Source organism: Petromyzon marinus, chromosome 4 (genome assembly GCF_048934315.1).
Source record: "Petromyzon marinus isolate PM22_M1 ecotype Great Lakes invasive population chromosome 4, UKy_Petmar_22M1.pri1.0, whole genome shotgun sequence".
Classification (NCBI taxonomy): domain Eukaryota; kingdom Metazoa; phylum Chordata; class Hyperoartia; order Petromyzontiformes; family Petromyzontidae; genus Petromyzon; species Petromyzon marinus.
Window position 1 is genome coordinate 2014237 of NC_133670.1, and position 22632 is coordinate 2036868.

Consider the following 22632-nt stretch of genomic DNA (forward strand, 5'->3'; position numbering starts at 1 on the left):
CACTGATCTGTATGGCTCTTTTTCAGAAGCGACCTGGCCACAAATGATAGCTCAAGGAAGTGGCTTATCACGTGGAAATGTAGTGTAGCAGGCAAATACTCGAAATGCATGTTTCTAAACGTGGAGCGAAAAACCGGACCCGGAGAAAAATCCGCGCGACCACAGGCAGAACATGTAAACTCCAAAAATATAGAGGCGAGGTAGGTAAAATCTCGCCACCATGGGACCACTAGTGTCCACTACTGTGCCAACTTGCTGTGTTTTAGCCGCCCGGCACTCCGATCGTTGAGCGTCGCTCCTCTGCCCTCCGCTATTGTTGGAGGACTGCATCCTCCACCACTATCCCACTTCATGCTATTTCAGACATCAACAAGCCACCGCTTGCAGTGTCGGTGTGGTTAACAATTATCATTAATGGCATCTATTTTTAAGTCAATAAAATAGCATTTTTTCATATAGCCCACAGAGGTAAAGTGTGAAGATGTCTTTTCAAATACCACGTCAGCCAGCGATTGCTGCATATAAACACTCCCGACTCATCAGGACACCGAAACACAAGTGTAACTATCGCGAACATCGCCATGCATTGTTTAATTTCATGTTCCAAAATACACCTTTTTATAATTATTACGTTTTGAACATGTTTAATTTCAAAAGGTATCTATTTGATCACATTAGGTATAAAAGCTATCTTTAAAAGGTCGCATTATATTAAATTCCACAAACTGTCGCTAAGGACAAAATAAATCGATTAAGGCTGGTTGTGATTCTATTTGGGGACACGAGTACACACATCGCTGTACAGTTCGTCCTTGCTCATTGCAAAGTATTAAGCCTGAGATTGATCTGAAATTTGTTTTCCGTTTAAACATTACCACGCATACTACTCGTAACTGGCTACATGTAATATTTGTCAATCGCTGTATAAAAATCACAAGCTCGTTCCAGAATGGAGCCGATATTTATCAGCACGGTTTGGCAAAGATAAGACAATTCACTAGTTGTAATTACTGGCGAAACGTCGTACTCCGATTGTAAATGTTGTGGCTTGGCTCTCCAACACACCGGCGTGCTGTACGAGTGACGAATTGGCATGTTCTGTTTACGTGACAACCCTTACTAGTTGGCCGTTTCGGGAGGCTCCTGCCTCTCCAAAACACTTGCTTCCAAATGGGTGGCTTCTATTTGTGGTTTTACATCGAGCCTTTCCACTGTCACAATTCATGCCAGTGAGATGCACAATGAAATAGCATGGCAGATGTACGCCCAAGGGGAGATTATTTTCGTTTCAAGATCATGGATTTTAATTATTTAACCGCAGATGGCGAACTTGATATTGTGTTCATGTGCCAGCTGACTTGGTAGTTAACACACTCACTACCAACATGTCCCACTGTTTTCATATTCAATTCTAGGTTTGTGCTATTAACTCAGGCAGCTTGTGTTAATCTTCATAGCACAAGATACAGTTCGCACTATAAAAATATACATAATCTAAGTGTTTATCAGTCCACACAGCAGTGCGTATGACGTCGCAGTCCAAAAGTCACGTGGCAATATTGCGCTATAAGTGGCCGGGAGGTCAACCAAGGCCTATTGAGACTGCGTTATAGCAGCACGGAAAACTCTTTCCCCGAGCCATTGGTTTAGGTTTATTTTGGCACAGGTAAAATATAAAATCCATGTTTCAATGGGAACCTGGTTTTACAAAGTGCTTGCCACAAATGAACCACAATACCATGCCGATTTCGTCAAGAAGTATAAACCCATCACACAAACTCCGGTCACCCTCGCTGGCCATCGAACAAAGACGGTCACTGCATCGCACGCTTTCAGATGCGCTTCTGCGGCCATATGCAGTGCTCTTCCGATATTTGGAGACCACTAGAGCTATGCAGTTTCAAATCCTTCCCTCGTACCTCCGATGTGCATGGTTGGATAGGTGCGGTGCAAAAAAAGTGTAACATACATACATACAGCAAAGATACATGAAACAATCCAACTACTGTACGTGGTTGATAGTGCGCGGGACTCTTCCGGGGATTTGATGTCTTGAGTGGTGGCGACCTGGCTGGGACTCTTCCAGGAGGGGGTTCTGGCCCCTTTGGGAGCTGCGGGATCTGCCCTGTGGCGACTGTTGTGGTTGGATGGATGTTGGTGATTAAGCAGGGTGCCTGTACGGGAGATTGGGCTAGGCACATTATTCTATGAGTGTTGCTGAACTGTTACCGATGCTCGGGTTTGCAGTGGTTCTTGTGCCCCAATGTGCTTGCTCGTGTTATCGTTTTCCCCTTAATCCGAGTCATCATCTTGTTGTGTCCATTTTCCCTGCCGTTTGCCATTATTGTCCTTATGGTTAGGTGGACTGTGTTTTCATGTAACACACTCTGGGATTGTGGTATTTAAGCAATATATCAATGAAAACCCATACCCTTAACATAATTTTAAAAATATACATGAGAGTACATGCACATGTAAAACTAACACATTTCAATGAGTTAATGAATCAAGATAAAAATGTCACGAGGAAAAATGCACTTGTGAAATGAGGTGGTTAAGTGGGGGTTACCTAATTGTCCCATGAACCAATCAGGTTCATTTAAAGATCTCCGTCAGCATAAGCCATGCTGAAATGCGCATCTGGTGAGAGTGGCAAAGTCCACACTAAAGATGCAAATTTGCATGTCTTTGACCCAACAGTAGATCCATGATTTCGTCCAACAATAAGTTATTGTTAGGGTATTTAACATTCTATTACTGTGAGCATGTGAGCTATGTAGACTATTTGAGAAATGGGAAATGTGAAAGCCATATTCTTGGTCAGGATATCCAGTCCACAGCATTCGATTCAGACGGGGGGTGGTGATCTTGGACAGAAAGGTCGTCATTGGGGGGGGTTAAGAACAGTTTCATGCGCAGGCTGAATTTGGGCTGCGGCATCTGCTTGGTCGATTCTCTTTTGTGTGTGTATGGGTTCTTCATACGAGCTGTTTTTTCAGCGACGACTCTGTTCACATCAGTTAAAATGGCCAGAATGTCATTTTGCCTGTAGACAAGAAAAAAAAACAAATGTGGTCAAATTGGCACATTTATGTCATAGAATATAGCCTGAAATACAACTTTGAAGCTTGAAATACAACTTTCAATTTAGCTTGAAATACAACGTTCAAGTTTACGTTGTTTAACCAGCTGAGAACTCAAGATACCATGATAGTGTCATTTACAAGCATGACCTGGGGCATTATTAGTCTGCCAGTAGGGAGGGGGTGGTGATTACGTTGTATAATCCCAATTGAGTAATTTCAATTCTAGAAATGTATACTTAATGCACGAAATAAGTATTAATTCCCTTACTCTGTGATTAGCTGACAAGGTTACATGAAGCATTTTGAATGACATGTTAGAATGACAATCTGTTCGTTCATTTGGGACCCATGATGGTGAGGAAAGAATGGAGAGTTTTATGGCAATTCAATGTGAAATGCTATGGATGTCTACCGATGAACGATTATTTCAGGTCAAAATGATGCATCAATAAAAAAACAATTGACCCAATTAATAATTAATCGAATTTCCAGCCTGACAATCGATTAATTTAAATAATGCACAACATGTGCTAATTGGTGTTACTCTAATATTCATACCCAGACCTATGTTACATTGTCTCTCTCAGTAGAGAGAGACAATGTAACAGAGACAGAAGACACACACTATGGGACAAATACATTTCAATTGCCACCAAGGAGTGCCGATGTGATCTTGAATCAAATCTTTTTTTAGCAATTCAATGCACAACATCTATAAGGATTGAGGCTAGGCATCAAATTGTTTTTAGGCCAAACTTGTATACAGTGCACGCTGCAAGCCACCCGACTATACCCCTGCAAATGAATAAAGATAGTTCCAGATGGCTCAGCATCTTGGCATGTGTCACGATACATTTCATGTGGAAAATTACCACGTGACGACAACATGTGGTGTACATTCATTTGTTTCTATATTGGTTCCCCCCAACTTGACTAAAAAATGCGTGTAAATGCGTCATAATAAGCGATGTGAAAAAAATGTACCTACCCATTACACTTTTGCTCCAGGAGGTTGCAGAGGGTCTGGATATACCACGAGCCTTCCCTTCGGTGCCGAAACGACAGATATCCAGACACAGTGGCCATCCCTAGCAAAATGTCAGCCTCATCTGGTATGGAATAGGAAATGGGACTCACAGGCCCATCTGCATCGATGTCAGCGTCTGCAGCAAGGTGGCATTCAGACTGTTTTTCGTGGCCCTGGCAAGCTTGGATAAAAAACAGTTTGGGTTTGCCCAACAAAGATTTGCAGGCTGAGCCATTGAAGTAGGATGTCACCTCTGTGATCAACAGGGACTTTCCATCTGATCCAAAGACACAGTTAATCTCTCCATGTGTCAGGATGCAGCAAACAAAGACATCGTGATTTTTGTGATTCATTTTACTGCAGCTCATCAGGGTTTCTATCATCTGGCCCACAGTCAGGTTGTTATGTAGCAGTATTTTAAATCCCAAGTATTTAAACACCTTTTCAAGTTTTTCTGTAAAAAAAAAATACTGTGCATTAATTACAACAACATGACATCTGTGATCAATGCAATCTCTATTAATATGCATTAAACAATATAATATTGGGTTTTAAATATAACAGTGAAATAAAAAAAATACTAAGTTATATAAACCGTTAAATAATATTATTAGCCTGCTGAAAACACAATAAAAACGTGACATCCTTTCAATGCTTAATTTCACAATGAACACACATTCAATGTTTTCATGTAATCGTGACATGTAATTTCATTCCCAAGCCCTCCATCCACTACGATTTGATGAACCGTCATGATGATCTGGGGTCACAATTTAATTCAGGAATCAATTGTCTCATTTGTACCATATTATTCTGTCTCAAACATAACAGTTGCATATGATGTGCAAATAATTTGCATACATTACGCTATGTAACACGATTTTTGTCCCTGGGTAGTAAGTGTTATTTTTTAATTGCTTATGCCTAAAAAGAATAGAAAATGGCTATTATTATTCCCCACAAACCTTGCTATTGTGACCAGGACTTTACGTGAAGGAATGACACAAATGCACACCACGTTTTCTCATTGAAAATAGGTACATTTCAAAATATCACTCTCCTGATCACAAAAGCAAAGTTTGTGGGGAATAATAGCCATTTTATGTACTTTTGAGGCATAAGCAACTAGGAAATAACACTTACTACCCATGAACAATTTCTTTTTTTTTACAGTGAATTATGTGAATCTTCCAAGTACAATTCAAGTATTATCAACCTGGACGCTGCTCTACATTTTGTCCAGGTTACTGGAATGGATGATTGAAAATGGATGATGAAATGGCGAAGTGAATGTGTAAACGTTAGAGAATGAACCCGCACACTGACCTGCATCAATATGCGTTCCTTCCCGTTTCTTTAGTTTGGGGCTGGTTTTGAAATCAGATGAAAACTCTTCATTGTTTATAATAAGGCAGATTCCCCTTGGATTATTTTTGACTGGATAGGCAGGAAGATCCTTTGAAAAGACAAACACTTTTGGTATTTAGTATTGCAGCCCCTTATTCCCTTCCTTCAACCGTACACACAGAAGCCAAACAGCTTGCAGACAAAGTCTGGGACTCCCTTCCCCCAGCCATCTATCCTGTCAGCTCACTTCTGTTCAATCCTAGACTTAAGACCTTACATTTTTCCTCTGCCGATGACGATGGATAAAATAAATGCGCTCACTATTCTGTGCGGTGATTCCTGACCTTTTGCTTGGCACGTACCCCCCTCTAGACCTCTCAACTGTCCATGTCCCTACCAGCAATTAGTTTGTATAATTAATTAATGTATAGAAAATATGAAATGTTTATATGTGTGCATATGTAATACCTAAGACGTTCAGTTAATACTGAACCTAATAACAATTAACTAAATATTTACAATGTACTTACAATTTCATAACACTTAAAAATAACAACTTGTACAGTTTAAGCCGAGTCCCTAACATAACCATACAGCAGGGGGCAATGCTAGATATTTTCTAATGGGTTTGAAGATAGTATGTATTGAGTTACTTATTATTTTGTGTTTAGGTACTTGTAAACTTTACTTAAAATAAACATGATAAATGAGGGTCAGCGCACAGCTGTGGAATCAAAGCATACGGTAAGAATATATGATTTATAATCAGTTCATTTTTGGGTTAAATCGTGTTAGTACAATGGCAATTATCTGCTATACACTCCACAACTCTACAAAGCCAATCAAAGCAAATATGCCAACTACTTTGGTTTTTCAGCAAACCAGAATGTTGAAAAGCAAGCAAAAAATTTAAATTGTATACAAAGTTATCAAATTATAAATCATATTGGTAGTGGTGCAACCTACGTATAGAATTAGTGTAAAAGTAGATAGCTTTATAACTGCTAGTGCACACACTGCTAGCACTGCTCAAATTATAACTGTCAAATCTCATAAGAGCGGTCACGATGCAAAAAATGTAAAACAAGTGATCTATAAGATCATTGTGACCCATATCCTTTAATTATAGATATTATATCATGTATCTGCCTCTGTACTGCAATATGACTGACATCTCCTGAAAACCTTACAGATTATTTAACTCGGTAAATTGATGGCATTATTTATCAAGCTTTACCCCGTGACAAGAAATCACTTACACATCCTAACATTTAAATAAATTATTTACTAAATTTTTATTTGTCCAAAACTTGAATATTTATGAAAGAAATGTGAAGTGTCCTAAGGACATTTATCTTTCCAAATGTGGACAAAATGACAGCAACTGTCAGATGCAGAGAGTTCATAAAATCCCATGGCTTGGCTATACGCACCGTGGAAAAAGTTGTTGGGTCATCCATGTGGTCTCTTTGTGCTGGCGGTGAAACTTGGTGGATAATCAGGTCTTGTGGTCCTTCACGAACAGCATCCTGAGACATCCGTGATGACTCCTCACCCTCATAACCAGACGAAGGAGCTTTAAACCAGACGGATAAAGACATTAATTAGCTTCGTTTTTGTATGCAATGGGACAAATATACATTTGCAACTCTCAACATATGCATTATGGATGTAATTATGGCCATCAATTCAGCAATTATCGATTCTTACACTCATGACACATGCATTGACTCATATATGTAAGAATGATTTTCAACTCATGTGTCTATTCAAAATAGATTTTTGGGGTTTGGTATCATGTACAGACAACTATATATGCATCACAATGGGAAAATTTTACAATTTATCAAATCACAGAGGTGGTCAATGCAACTTGCAGCATGCAGTTATTTTAAGTTAATGTCCAAATTGTATCAAACAGCTAAGCGAGACGAGTGACGTGACTTCATATGCATCCCAGTGCTGCAGTAAAACTGTGACACTTCAACTGATACGAGGCTCAATCTGTTCAGAGGCAGCAGCCAAGCTTGGAGCGATCTAATCATCAACGAGCCTAGCAACGCGGGCTGCCGTGGGGACAGACGACTCTCCGGCCTAGTGCCAAAATGGGATTCGTGGACATGAGGAATTAGTCTTTATCTTCTTGACGTATCAGTTAAGCAAAAGGCTGTTCTAATGTTGCCATATGAAAAACCCTGTGAAGCTTCCTAAATTTCCATACCCATGCTCTCTTGCAAGTAGGGACCGGGATCTGTAGAAACAAAATAGAACAAAATGTAATTGTTACACCTATATGTGGTAATCTTTTTAACAGACAAATTAAAAAGTAACATACACTACCAGTGTAAGGTAATTCATGTACCCAATTACTTACGAAAATTGTTGAAACGTTTTACATTTTCACATTTCCATTCAAAGAAAACAAAAAAATTTCAGTTTAAGTTTAGTCCCAGTAAAAAATTTTTTTTACTAATTTTCTCCTTTTTTACAATCTGTTATGAGGAATAAAAAAATATTGTCTCAATATTTTGTTTGACTATCAATGCACAATGCTCATCAAGAGGTGGTTTGTGTGAGTGATGCATCTTGGGGATAATGAAAGTTTATTAAAAGCAATAAAAGTAACTGAAGCTGTTACTTAACATACTATACATGTAACATCGTTTGATGGGTAATAAGAATGTCCACTTACATGGCCAAGATGCCTGTTCATTGCGTCCAAACGGTGTCTGGGGTAGAAAAGTACAAACACAACTGCACTCAGTGAAAATTTTATGAAGAGCTCAAGTATTACCTTTGAACATGACTTTTATCCGAATAAGTGAACATTGTTATTAAAAAAAACATCCCTCCATCTGATGAACAATGAGTAAATAAGGGTCTTAAGTTATTTCACTGGGAGCAAGGTATGTTCCGTCATCTGTTTATAGTCCGTAGGGATGATGAGTTGTCATTTGACCCCAAGTGAGATTTAAATCCACATTCCTCCAACTGTGTGATCTGATTAATGCCTGTAATTTAATGGCTAAACTTGAAGCATTTCATGGTTACAACACTAAAATCAATTAGCAGTCAAGTGCTATGATGGCAAAGGTTAGTAGATCATGCTGATTCGCTTTTGAAAACACAGCATCAATTAAAAATGTCTACAATATTAAAAAAAATCACTTAAAAAGTCACACTCGTTATACTTTTTCCTTTGAACATGGTGCAGCTTTTAAAAAAAACCTTGCATTGAGCGAGTTTGTGCTGTGAAACTAATAACCCTTTGCCACGAGCAAACCAGAGCCGGCGTGGGGCCCTCAAGCTTCAGGTGGTTTTCCACTGGCTATTTGTTGTGCCTAGACAAAACCAAACTGCGATGCTCTGGCCTTACAATAGATCATAATCTGGCTCTGGGCCAAGCAGAGATGGGGTCAGGGCTAATGATACATCCGTGTTCATTGTGTGTTCATTGTGTGTTAAGTTAGTCAGTATGCAACTCAAACAGTGTTACCCCCAGCAACCATAGAAATGCATATATCTATGGAGATGTGTGGAACGTCCCTATTCCCATGTATTTAAATGACCCAGTCGAGCATCTGAAGCAGGGTTAAACCTTTGCACAAAAGTGTACTTTAAAGAGGCTACGCTTAAATCGGCGAAATTGGAGGTAGATATTAAAAATTCACAAAGTATCCGTATTTCTATCATATGCAATACCAATAATTGCCCTCCACTTTTCCAAATACAGCGGCAATCCATGACGTACAGGTACGCATGCACAGTAGAGACCAACAGTGGCAGTGGTTACCACAATCCCAGGCAGGGGCAGCCCATAGCACCCGTTTTAAGAGACAACTCCCGCCCCAGGTTCTCCAGCCTCGGTGTAATGCATGCGGATGGCAATGTGTGAAGATAATGTGTCAGTGCTGGGCACCCATGAGACCAGTTCTATGGGGAAGCTGCTTGGACTGCACGTGCCTGCCCGGTAAACAAAACGCTGACGAAGCCACTGCTATGTGGCAGTTTCTAATTTAATCCTGCATGTGTCACAGAGGACTGGAAAAACGAAGTAGAAGGTTTCAGCCGCATCAACCCAGAACCACAGAGCAATACTGGTACCAGACGGCTGTGTGATTGTTGTTCTCGCGACTTCTCTTGAATTTCTGCACGCATACACAAATTACGATCACTGTTAAAGGAATGTGCTATTGGAAAACTATAACGACATTGTCACGTAGGATATTGTTTCATCAAATAATCATTCACTTCAATATTGTTTTAATGCTTTATATTTCACTGACTCGCCAATTACAATTACAGGACATTTTTATAACAATTATATATTATGTTGAACTTCTTTCGACCGTAAGTGGCCAACTGTGCTAATCGGAGGTGATAGCCCTTTGTCAATCCACAGCCAGATGAAGGCCTGTCCACGCTGTGTCAGTAATGTGGGTTATCTCGGCATACTGTGGAGAACACTGGTCAGTGCAGACTGGTGAAGGGGCCCAGGATCGGTTCAGATACCAGTCGCCACTGATGTGAACCATGGCTGGGGATAAAACTCTGGTCACCGGTTTCATAACAATATCGAGTAAACCAGTCCACCCACTATTGTTCCACGCTATTGCATTTACAAGGGACCAAACCAAACGCATCTTAAAACGCAACTCCACTGTTATACTATTCCAGTCTATAATTCAAGTGGATAACGGCAAAATAATGTAGATATCTAATAGAGGTAAGTGATCTTGTGCAACATCATCTCTCATGTTTGAGATGTGTCTAAAAACAACACTGGGAATACAAAAATGTGCAATCATATAAAATGTGATCTTATTTTGTGATCTTTATATAATTTTAATGTAGTGTAACTATGTGTGGTTAAACAAGGCGCACATAGCCTGGCACAAGCACCATGGTGACATCACTTGCTGGCGACTAGCGGTTGTTGTGGTGAAACAATGCATGTATATTTTTATATCACTCTTGAAAATAAGACTATCCTGGTCTCTTGAGTGTTCAGGGTAAAACAAATAAACTTAAATTGAAAACGTAAAAGCAATGCAAACTGACTCGAAGACAACAGAACAAAATAGTTTCCAGGAAGGAAAACTTGAGAAGCCATTAATCTCAGTGTCGAGGAGTAGGCTTTTGTTAAAAGTAGGCGGATTAAGCAAATATTTATGATATATTATTGTATTACTGGAGTACGTGTTTACCCTGTGCCTATCTTTAAATAATTAAAATGTACGGCACAATTAACTAAACAACATTTGATTCTAGAAAATGCTTTTTTTCTAGGAATGTTATTTTGGCAAGTCTTAACCGGTGAGTCCCTGAGACTTGAACGTTGCGTGAATTGTTGTAGATTAGGAGAGCAATGAGGCCATTTTACACACGAACATTAAGACACATTACCCACGATTTGCTTTCAAATTATTATTCCGCTTGGTTACCAAGGAAAGCCTCACTGAGCCTCAACTCTTTTTCAGGAGGGTCCTGCAAAATTTTCGCTAGAGGGCGATGTTGTTGCTGTTACAATCACAACTTAACTTGCAGATACATTTTTCAGCATTGGCAAGATTTGGCCAATACCAGTTACACTGTATGCATGTTTATTTATATATATAAACAAATTCCGTTTGTTATGCAGCCAGAAAAAGTGGATTTAAGTGTTCCAGGGAAACCCTCATGGTTTAACTATTACCAAGTGTTTCAAGGACACTGACCCCTCAATAAAAAAAAATGATTTGTTTTTCAATACCTAAAGATGTAGCCAGCCAGCTGTTTTTTTGTAAATACAATGATAATGTGATGTATGATTTAGAGGGCTGGAATACATTTCTGAGCAGTCAGTCTAAATACAAAGGGGAAAGTCATACCTTGAATGTACAGCACACTGACGTATAGCCCCATAGAGCCACAAGATAGCAGTGCAAAGACAGGGGGAGAGACTAAAATAATAATGCTACCCATTGTATTGCCTTTGGGGAGAACCGCAAGCGGAACCCACGGTTATACCCGCTTTATAAATCATTTATGTTGTCACCAGCTTGCAATGGTTGTGCATATAGTTACGTGTATATTTGTCGATTCTTTTGACAAGGTCATTGCGCAGCAGGGACTCCAAACCTTCTTTCAGCTTCAACACATTTTCGGAGCAAATAGTGGCCCGTTTCTCTAGCTCCACAAACAGTTCAAATGCGCACTGCAAGACACACTGTTGCAGACACAGCGTTGTTAAGCCAAATTGATCACTGGAAACAACCACAACAAGAAACACCGTCTATATTTCAATGAGTGAAAATGAGATGTCAACAGAAAGCAGATTATCAAAGGTTATATGGATTTTCGGGAAGCATACCTTTATTTACAAACAATGAACAGCAATTAATTATCATTGATACTTAAATCTGTATGAAGAAGTGAGAGGAAGACTCAAGGTGGGAGAAATCATGCTGAGAGACAACAGGAATATTACGTGCGTCAGAAAGTGGAAGTGATGTAAAGTGTAAGGAAAGAGATCAAGAGGAAGGCAGAAAAAAGGTGGGGCGATGTGGTGCGACCGGACATGGTGAACCCGAGGAGCACAAAGAGAGATGGCGCAGGACAGGGCAATGTGGAGAAAGTTGGCAAGGACAGCGGACCCCACGTGAGTGGGACAAACGCGTGGAAGAAGAAGACTTAAATGTCCATTGCAGCATGTTCAGCATGTTTAGTGTCTTCCCTTTTCTCTCTTTCATCTCCCTACGCCCCGCCCCACGCACCCCCCACTCTGTATCTCCTCCTTGGCTCCTCCCACCCCTCTTATTTATATAGCGTCTTGTTTCACTGCAGATTTCTTGCCCAGTTCAGCAGTTTGTTTCTAACTGTTGTGTCCCACCTGATGACGGGCGCTTGTGTTTCACCCGAAACGTCGTGATTTAATTTAGTTGTTTTCATTTTTGTTTTATTTTATTGTTGCCTTCGTGACTTTACCGAAAGAACCAAAGAATATTTAAATGTTTATGTCGGTGATGCATGTAAAAATGCCTATTTCTGCCAAGTATAATGTAGTGAAACCATTGTTCAAAATAAAAATATTCAATGAAAATGTATTTAAATGTGACGTACAATTGTGGAATTTAGGGATGAAATGCCCTTTGTTTAACCACGAAAGCCACCACGAAAGCCACAGACTCTTTTTCTCGAGGGTTCTGCATTGGAAGGTTTGTCCAGTACGGACCTTAAAACAAGTGTTTTGTACGTGGGAGGTACTGGAGCACCTGGAGAAACTCCACAAATACAAGAGATAATACTCAAAGCTCTAAACAGATAAATTCAATAATCCATTGCTGAACTGCCATCTCCTGGCCAACTTTACAGCGCCATTCTACAACATCTGATACTCCCAAGGCAGCCTCCGACTTAATATAATTTACTTATTTATCCAGGAAAGCCAAACTGAGTTGTAGGGCTCTTTTTCAGGAGGGCCCTGCGTTACAGTTAATTACAGGCACTCCTTGACATACGCGATCGATGCATTCCTGGAAAAGCACAAGCATTTCAAAATCGTGTATGCCAAAAGCAATTTTCCCATAAGAAATAATGGTAAAGGAGGGGGTTAGGGAATTTCACTCACACTCGCAGACATAAACGCCTATATTATCCTAGCATATCTACAAAAGCGCTTACATCGAGGGTTGCCTGTATTTTTGTTACGATGTTTTCTGCAAATTATAGAGGAGTGCTTATACAGCAAACCCTCGCTATGCACGAGTCCTGAATTTGCGAGTTTTACATATTCATGAGTTACTAAATATCTCCTAATTCCCTATTTGCGAACTGCAGGACTCCAGTATTCGCGAGTGTGCATAGTGCCAGACCACCAACACCGGGAAGGTGCGTGCAGAATGTTACCTTTGAAAATGTCTGCGAAGATTAGGTGCCCCTCTCGACTACCCGCTTAGTCCTCCGTCCCGTAGTAATCCCGCTCTGAGCTCGTTATTCTGGATATTTTTTACCATATTCGTACTTACGGTCCACTCGTTTATACATTTTTGGATAAACAAGTCGACTGTGAGAATGTAATCATGGAAAGTGGTGCAGCTAGCGCGCCCCAGTGCTAAAATTATAACTGTGCGTTATCAAATACCTGCATCTTACGAGTCATCCTCCTGAATTCCTCACCATCATGGTCGTCAAATCATCAAAGGTAGTAAAAAAAACCATCGTTCTTAACAAATTATTTATTTATTGTAGTCATTGTTATTAAATATTTACCATTTCCCCCTTAAGTTTAATCCTAACCAGGAATGTAACCCAATTTTTACCATTGGAACGAGGTTTCTAGATACTCTTTGGTTCTTTCAATAAAGTCACGTAGGTATAAAAATAAAATAATAATATATCACGACGTTTATTTTATTTTTCTACCTACGTGACTTTACCGAAAGAACCAAAGAGCATGGATTCCTGCAGTCATTAAAGTTTCAAATCAAGATTGAGGTTTCTTACATTCGCGAATTGTGCATTTGCGAGCATTTTCAAGAACATAACCCTCGCGGATGGAAGAGGGGGGTTTTATTGTGCAAAGTGGGAGGAAACTGAAGTACCCGGAAAAAACCCACGGACACGAGGTTGGGTTGGAGGGTACAAAACAGTCATCGTACAGATGGAAACAGATGGCAATTAGTCCAATTGCTGAAATGCCTTCTCTTGGCGATCACCTCTCGATGGCCACAAGAACAACCTCTGCGCGATCCACCAACCCTTAACTCCAGTGCCGAATTACAAAGCCACGTGCACAGCTACCACCGCCAGCCTTAGCCTCGAAGATGACACAAGACCATGGGCGATCAGGGCGATTCAGTTGTAGGATATTGCTTGATAAGGATGTTAAAATAATAAATTATTTTAGAAATAAACAATGTTGGTAGGTAAGCAATTGCTTTTCGTCTACAAATATGTGATACAAAAGTGGATGTAAAATGTACAATGCAAAGAGTAATTTTCTTTTCTTACTGTGTTGTCTGGTGATCTTGATCGAGGAATTGCAAAATAGAACACAAGCTCCTGGTAATTTGTGATTGTTAAATTGTTGGCCAGCGTGTAAAGCAAGAGCCTGAAAAAATATACAAATGTCAAGCACTCAACGTATTACATTCAAAGGCACAAATTACAATTTGCTACCATCTACAGCTGCGTGCTGTAGATGCATACATTGGCTAAATGCAAACAAGATTCCACATTCAAACAAAGAGTTTTAACTTGGGATAAAACTTACGTTTGGAAAGTGTTATGATCTTCTGTCTCGTCACAAATTGACTATGCAACATAACTCAGTAAAAAATATTATTTCACACGCAGGTTAATGGATTTGTTACAATCATAACAATAATCGTTCAAATTGATAAACCATTAATGCATAAAATAACTACCTTAGAAAGCATAATCTGTTTAGAGACACACACACACTAGCTACGCATTGATGACTATACAAGCACCACGTAATGCCAATGCACAATTAAATTACATTTTCTATGCCGGATAGTAGGCGGGCAATGAATTCACCCTCCTCACAATTTCTCACAATTGAATAATTTGGCATGGTGAGGGAATCACAATTTTCTTAAAAGAGTCAATTATTTATTGTCATCTTTGACAGTAGAATCTCTCGTTTACATGAACGTCTTACAGTACACCTATTCCTACGTGCACAGCAATTCCTGCATGCACGATTCTATGTCACGAGCATAATAATCTATTGTAATCGATGACTCAACAATTTGTTAGATGTCTATCGGATAGTGTGCCGATATAGCTCTTAGTCAAGAGATGCAGAGGGGCTAGGAAACACATAATTACGTGTTCAGTATTTGGTCAGAGAAGGGTGCTATTCAGTGCATCCCTAAGCCCTTCCTTTAAATGCCAAGGCCCAGCGTGGTGTGTTGCTTGAATTCACCTGAAGTCACTTATGTACCCCCGCTCTTGTTGCAAATTCTCGGCGAGGTTGAACTTCTTCAACAGGTCCTTGCGTTGCAGGTGGTACAGCAGTTCCGCCAGCAGAGTAGTGTCGTTTTTGCTTAGTTTATCACGCTTCTCCAGCAAATCGAATATCTGTAAGGCTGAAGCATTCTCAAGTAATGACGATGAAATCATGTCCTTGCAGAGAAAGCGCAAACCTTGCAGGTCCCTTTGGACAAGTTCACCATTAATGGCGGTCAGCACCTTGCGATAATTTAAGGTCATTTTTTGTTCCTGCCACCGCTGGGGATTACAGAGACACACCAAGTGTTAGTATACGGTATTCTATTATTTAGTATTATTGAAATAATTTCACTGCCAATGTCACGGATTACATATGCAGTGAACAACTTCCATTGTCTGTGTCTCGCAGCATTTGCTGAAATAATTTTCATCACAAGGTCCAATTAACTTGGAGATTCACATCTAGCACACATAAACAGGTACATTTCTATGAATCGATGTTGCATTGGTAACAAGAATAATACAGTGCAGCATCCTTTCCGGTGTTCCGGGTTGTACCGCATGTGGCAGTGTTGAAGAAATTAAACTGACGCAAGTGACTGTGGACTAACAAAGAACACAGGAATTTTGTGTTAATTTACGCTGTGTGCCACCACAGGTACATTTTTCTAATGTAGCCCGAGTCAACGAGAGGTAGGAAGTATTTATAGTTCGTGCTCAGATCTTGTATGGTACGGATAACGCTATGTGGATATACTCTATCTGCAGTGCTATTTTTGTAAAACTCAAGAACACATGGTACAACTCAAAAACACATCAGAGAAAAATACAGCACTGCCAAAACCTATGCAGTACAAAAACAGCAGTTAAGTGTTTGTTGGGTTGCGAGTTCGTTATCTGACTGGTTACACAATCTGAGTCCAGTGCATTGCATAGGTGGATTTCAAAACCCCACCATACCATACAAAGATGTGAGCACAAGTTATAAACAATGTGTCCTGACTCAAGCTAAATAAGAGAAAAACACATTTGATGACACACCCATATTGGTTAGCCCAAAAGAAAAGCTAAAACACAATAACTTAAACCATGATACCAAATTCTGATCAAGTGATACCTGTGACAACCCATTATAGTAGGTTATCCCTAGATAACCAAGTGATGTCCATGATAGTAGGTTAACCGGTATTCCTATGACATCCCAGCACGTCAAAGCAAGATCAGGCTTATACAAGACTAGCTGTACTACCCAACTTCGCCCGGGACTTGGATTCACCACGCCCGGCCGCCTTTGTCTCCCCAGTGGCGATGATCACACACAACACACCAGTTACTCGTTTGAGGCTGAGTCGACCTAGGAGAGGCCCAGGACCGGTTGAAATAATCGTCACAGGTGGTGGCCGTGAGCGGGAATCAAACTCGGGTCACTGGTTTCATAGCGCAGCACGCGAATTGCTACACAGTCGCTGCCCCCACACATACGCAGGATAACGACAAAATTATTCGTGTAGCCTGTAGGGGGCAAGTGCTGTTAGCGAGGACCTATGAAGGCCGGCACGGCACACGAGGGGTGGATGACAGCACCACGCCCGGCCGCCTTTGTGGCAATGTTCACACACCACAGCAGTTACTCGTTTGAGGCTGAGTCGACCTAGGGGAGGCCCAGGACCGGTTCAAATAATCGTCACTGGTGGTGGCCGTGAGCGGGAATCGAACTCGGGTCGCCGGGTTCGTAGCGCGGCGCGCTAACCACTACACTACAATGCGTTACGCTTCCACATACGCGGGTAACGTGACAGATTTGACGTCACAGCTCACTTGCCGTGCACAACACATTCCTGCGGAGGGACCTGGTAGGAACGTTGGGTTGCTCGGTTAATGGCCAGGGACAACGGCGGCTTGGTGTATTCCGCAAATATGCCCGACTGTGAGGGCGGGCATAAGCCGGCGTGAGTAGGTTAAACGTTGAGTTGTATAAGGGTACCACGGGGTGACCAGCCCCTCCCCACTCAGCCCCACTCCTCCCACCCCTCCCACCCCCCACCCAGCCCCACCCCCATCCAGTCCCACCCTCCCCACCCAGCCCCTCCCCACCTTCCCAAGCCCCTCCCCACCCTCCCCTCTCCACCCAGCCCCACCCCTCCCATTTTATCCGGGTGTCCGTATACACGTGGACAGACATCCACAATTAATCCTCTGCCTCCTCTGATAATCCCGGTTGAGCTTCCAGTCCACTACGTTTCCTACCAGTAATGCCCACTAGGAGCGGATTTTTTATATATTCGGGTGTCCGGATACACGTGGACAACAATAACAACCGCCATTCGCCACTAAGTGGCAGTGACGTCACCACGACGCTTGTGCCGGTCCATGTGCACCTTGAGGCCACGTGAAGTGTCGAACGCCCGCGGGCAGAAGGTCACGGGGCAGACCCAGGTGCCACGGGTCGACTGACTGAGATGACTGGCTGGTGCACCACCTGTGCCCCCTGCTGTGCCAACCTGCTGTGCTTTAGCCACCCGGCGCTCCGCTCGTTGATGTGAGCGTCGCTCCTCCACCCTCCGTTGTTGTTGGAGGGCTACTGCCTCCAACTACCCAATATCCTTCACGAGCCTCCTCCACAGAGGCCAATCTTGACAACGCTGGTACCAGTCATCGGCAAGTCCACTCAGCTCCACGTCCTCCTGTACCACATCACTCCATCTCTTCTCTAGCCAGTGCCGCGCCCGTTTAGCCCCCTCGATCCGGCCGAACAAAAGCTGTTTCGGCATGCGGTGGCTGGGCATGCGGGCTACATGACCCAGCCAACGCAGCCTTGCCTGCCGGAGGAGCTCACCGATGGGACCTTGCCCAGACCTTTCAAGAATTTGTGAGCTCCTCACACAATCCAGCCTGGTTAAACCCAGGATGGATCGTAGGCAGGCTAGCCTAAATGTTTCTAACCGGCGAAGATGTTCCATTAGGGGGGTCCACGTTTCGCAAGCGTAGAGAAGGGAGGGAATAACCGTGGCCGAGAAGACCTGAAGCTTAGTGCGGAGCGACAGACCAGGTAGCTTCCACACAGCGTTACGCAACCAATGAAAAGATATTGCCGCTCGACTGATTCGGAGTGAGACCTCTGCTGTTAAACTGGAGCCGGTCATAAGCACACTGCCCAGGTATGGGAAACTCTCCACTCTCTCCAAAACTGCCCCATCACCAATTGGGGGTTGTGGGGGTAAAGTGTCCGATGGTACAAAATACCCAGGCAGGTGCTTAGTTTTGGTGGGGCTGATGGTTAGGCCCCATCTCTTAGTGGCACGCTCCAGTCCCAGCAGCAGCGTCTCCAACTCCTCCTCTGAATGAGCAGCTATTATCAAATCATCAGCATGCATAACGTGGTTGAGCAATAGGGAGCCATCCCTTGACCGCACACGGGCATCCATCAGCCTCCCATTATATCTGTACCATATGGAGATTCCCCCGGTACAGCTATTGAAGGCTTCACGAACTACGTGGTCAAAACAGATGTTAAATAATGTGGGAGCCAGAGGACATCCCTGTCGCACCCCAAGGTGTACAGGGAATGGCTCTGACTCCCGGCCACGTAGTCATGAAGGTCCTTAATGATCGTGAGCAGAGGGTCAGGGACTCCAAAAGCACGAAGAACAACCCAGAGCCCAGGCCTACTGATGGTGTCATAGGCCTTGACCAGGTCAATAAAGCAGAGATGTAGGTCTTGTTGGAATTCCCTACACCTCTGCTGTAGCAGACGGACAGAAAATATGGCATCTGTGCAGGACTGCCCTTTCCTGAAACCGCATTACACGTGGACAGACATCCACAGACACACAATTAATACTGGTAGGAACGAAGTTGTAAACTGAGTGTACCAGCCTGCAATAGATTAATGTGTCCGTCCATCCGTCCGTCCCCTTTCAATACTTTAACGAAGTGAAATCTCGTGCTGTTGGGTGTAAAATCAGCAATAGACAGCGCAGAGACTTGTCCTACCAGCCCACCCTGCAGGGACCTGTTCCCCTGCCTCCTGTGATAATTCCATAGTTTGGGTCGCATGGCCAGTCACACTACTGGGGCTTGTCTTTAATGTATCTCATTAGGTGTCTATGAGTCTCTACGGGTTTACTATACGGTCCATAATTTGGGTTGCATGGCCACAACCGCACTCCAGTATTGATCTGGGGCGAGATACCGGGGGATCTGGAGCGAGATTCAGGGGGATGTGGGGCGAGATTTAGGGGATCTGGGGTGAGATTCGGGGATGGCGCGGTAACATTGTTGAGCACACGCAGCTTCGTCTCAACAAAGTCCGTTTTCGCCACGATGACGCCCATTGGGGGTTGTGTTTAAGAAACAAGTTGGTGTGGCCACTGCGGTAAGGCCACCGTCTCTTCCCACCCATTAGACATTCACGCGTTAATACAAAATAGTTTTCATGAAAACTACTTCAACATTTTTTTACTAAGCTATGCATCTCTTTTTCAGAAGCGCCTTGGCCATCACGAACGATAGCTCAACTTAGTGGATTATATTAACGTGGAAATGTATGGCAGCCAAATACTCTAAACGTGTGATGTTTATTCTAAATGAGGGAAAACCCGGGATGGCCTGGAAAAAAAGCCACGCGAACACGCGGAGAGAGAGAGAGAATATACAGAGAATATACAAAATATACAGAAGGCGTCAGGATCGGTAGCAACAACAACAGCCGCCCTTCGGGGATGCAAACCACGGCGGCTTGTGCCAGGCTAGGTGCACACTGAGGCCATCAAGTGTGGAGGGCTCGCCGCTCGGCAAGGAGGTCACACGGGGGCAGACCCAAGCAGGTGCCACGGGTCGACTGAATCGAGATGAGTGGCACGCACGCATGGCGGCGTTGCGAGAGAAGTTCACGTAAATAATACCGCCGGGACATTCCCACAACACGGACGAAATTAGGCGCCGCCGCGTTAACACGTGAACACGGCATAAACGTGAACAACCACAACCCGACGCGTTAACACGTGAACACGGCATAAACGTGAACAACCGCACCCCGACGCGTTAACACGTGAACGCGCATCGTTGACGCACTGCCAGCGGCAGCAGCTTGCGCCCGCCAATAACATTCGTTGACATTTCTTCGCACCGAACGAAACGAAACACGTAAAATGCATCGTCATCGAGCAAAACAACGCCGCAAAACACAGCCCGTGAACGGCGACCGTAGCGCGGACACTCCGTCGGATTTGTCGTGGGTACGGGGGTGAGGAGGGGAAGAATTCGTGAGGACGTGTCGCCTCACAGCGCCTATACCTGGGCCACGACGAGACACAGAGCCTCAACACCACCTCTTCACAACTTCTCTTCACAACTTGACTTCACCTCCTCACAACTTTACTTCACCTCACCTAACGAGCAACGGCCTAACCAAGTGACGGGGCTCCGGAGGGTGGAGGCGGTGTCTCCGAGCCCTCTTCCGTGCCCGCCTCCCCAACTTTCCCCCCCCCCCGAACACCGCCACCGTTGGTTTGCTCCGCGATCGTCCTCGCAAAACGGACGGGAACCGCCGGACCGTACCAAGTGGGACGAAAAAGGGGGGAATGAGGCGGCGCCAAGCGCGAGACGACAGTAAACGTCACCGGGACTGGATTTTGGGGAAATTCCGCGGAGCGTCCCCGCGGCGTCACGCGGCAATGGCGGCCGCTCTACAGCCAATCAACGTACAGCAGAGGTCCAGATGTCTTGTGACCCCGCCCCTCCCCATCACACCCCCCCAAACATTGTGTTAACATTCGCATATTAATTTCTGTTTAAAATATGGGAAGCGCCGCGGTGGTGTGACGTTTCGGCTTGTATGCAGGGATGGGTGGGTGGGTGAGTTCGATCTCGAGGCTAACGCCTTGTGTGAATTTGTAGTTTGCGGTGTCTCTCTCTCGCTCTCTCTCCCCGGGGAATCTTGCCCGGGCAGCTCCAGGGTTTTTACCCTCCACGTTGGTGAGCAACGTCACGCGCGTGTCTTTACGAATATTTGTCTTGCTGCTATAAATCTCCAGGTGAATACACTAAGGGGACGTTCATGAATGACGTCACGCGATTGTGGACGGCTTTTGACCTTGCCCCCCAACCCTTCGTCACACGGCGTCACAAAAAGTCAGACCCCCCCCCTCAAATATGACGTCACAAAGCTGTGCCCCCCCCCTCCAAATAATAAAACATGCTTCAAATCGCTTTAAAATAGTGTCATTGTAGTGCGTATTTAAGGTGCCACTGCACTCTGATGTTGTAGGAGAAAACATTCATTAAAAAGTATATTTCATTAAGTAGAACGTGTTGTTTATATTTATTTAAAGTTAAATAAAATTTCAATCTAAAGTTGCGCATTTTGATGTGACGTCACATTTCTCAACCCCCCCGCCCCTCGTCACACATCGTCACAAATGTCTGACCCCACCGCCCCCCTAGGTGCGTGACGTCATTTGTGGACGGCCCCCTATGTAACACGATTTTTGTTCCTGGGTAGTATTATTTTCTAATTGCTTATGCCTCAAAAGTATACAGTGAGGGAAAAACATATTTGATCCCCTGCTGATTTTGTACGTTTGCCCACTGACAAAGAAATGATCAGTCTATAATTTTAATGGTAGGTTTATTTGAACAGTGAGAGAGAACAACAACAACAAAATCCAGAAAAACGCATGTCAAAAATTGTATATATTGATTTGCATTTTAATGAGGAAAATAAGTATTTGACCCCCTCTCAATCAGAAAGATGTCTGACTCCCAGGTGTCTTTTATACAGGTAACGAGGTGAGATTAGGAGCACACTCTTAAAGGGAGTGCTCCTAATCTCAGCTTGTTACGTGTATAAAAGACACCTGTCCACAGAAGCAATCAATCAGATTCCAAACTCTCCGTCATGGCCAAGACCAAAGAGCTCTCCAAGGATGTCAGGGACAAGATTGTAGACCTACACAAGGCTGGAATGGGCTACAAGACCATTGCCAAGCAGCTTGGTGAGAAGGTGACAACAGTTGGTGCGATTATTCGCAAATGGAAGAAACACAAAAGAACTGTCAATCTCTCTCGGCCTGGGGCTTCATGCAAGATCTCACCTCGTGGAGTTGCAATGATCATGAGAACGGTGAGGAATCAGCCCAGAACTACACGGGAGGATCTTGTCAATGATCTCAAGGCAGCTGGGACCATAGTCACCAAGAAAACAATTGTTAACAC

The 22632-nt window shown here is 43.3% G+C and overlaps 1 protein-coding gene across 1 annotated transcript; it reads right to left on the reverse strand.

Annotated features, from left to right (window-relative positions):
• Window positions 1-561: 561 nt before the first annotated feature.
• On the reverse strand, window positions 562-20916 carry LOC116938840 (caspase-8). The gene is made up of 11 exons (XM_032946551.2): window positions 20713-20916; window positions 15392-15696; window positions 14452-14551; window positions 11527-11668; window positions 9565-9608; window positions 8153-8189; window positions 7682-7711; window positions 6894-7036; window positions 5440-5569; window positions 4075-4567; window positions 562-3046 (listed from the first exon to the last, which is right to left on the reverse strand). The coding sequence occupies exons 2-11, from the start codon at window positions 15676-15678 to the stop codon at window positions 2821-2823; spliced, it is 1632 nt and encodes a 543-aa protein (XP_032802442.2). The 5' UTR covers window positions 15679-15696; window positions 20713-20916; the 3' UTR covers window positions 562-2820.
• Window positions 20917-22632: the final 1716 nt, after the last annotated feature.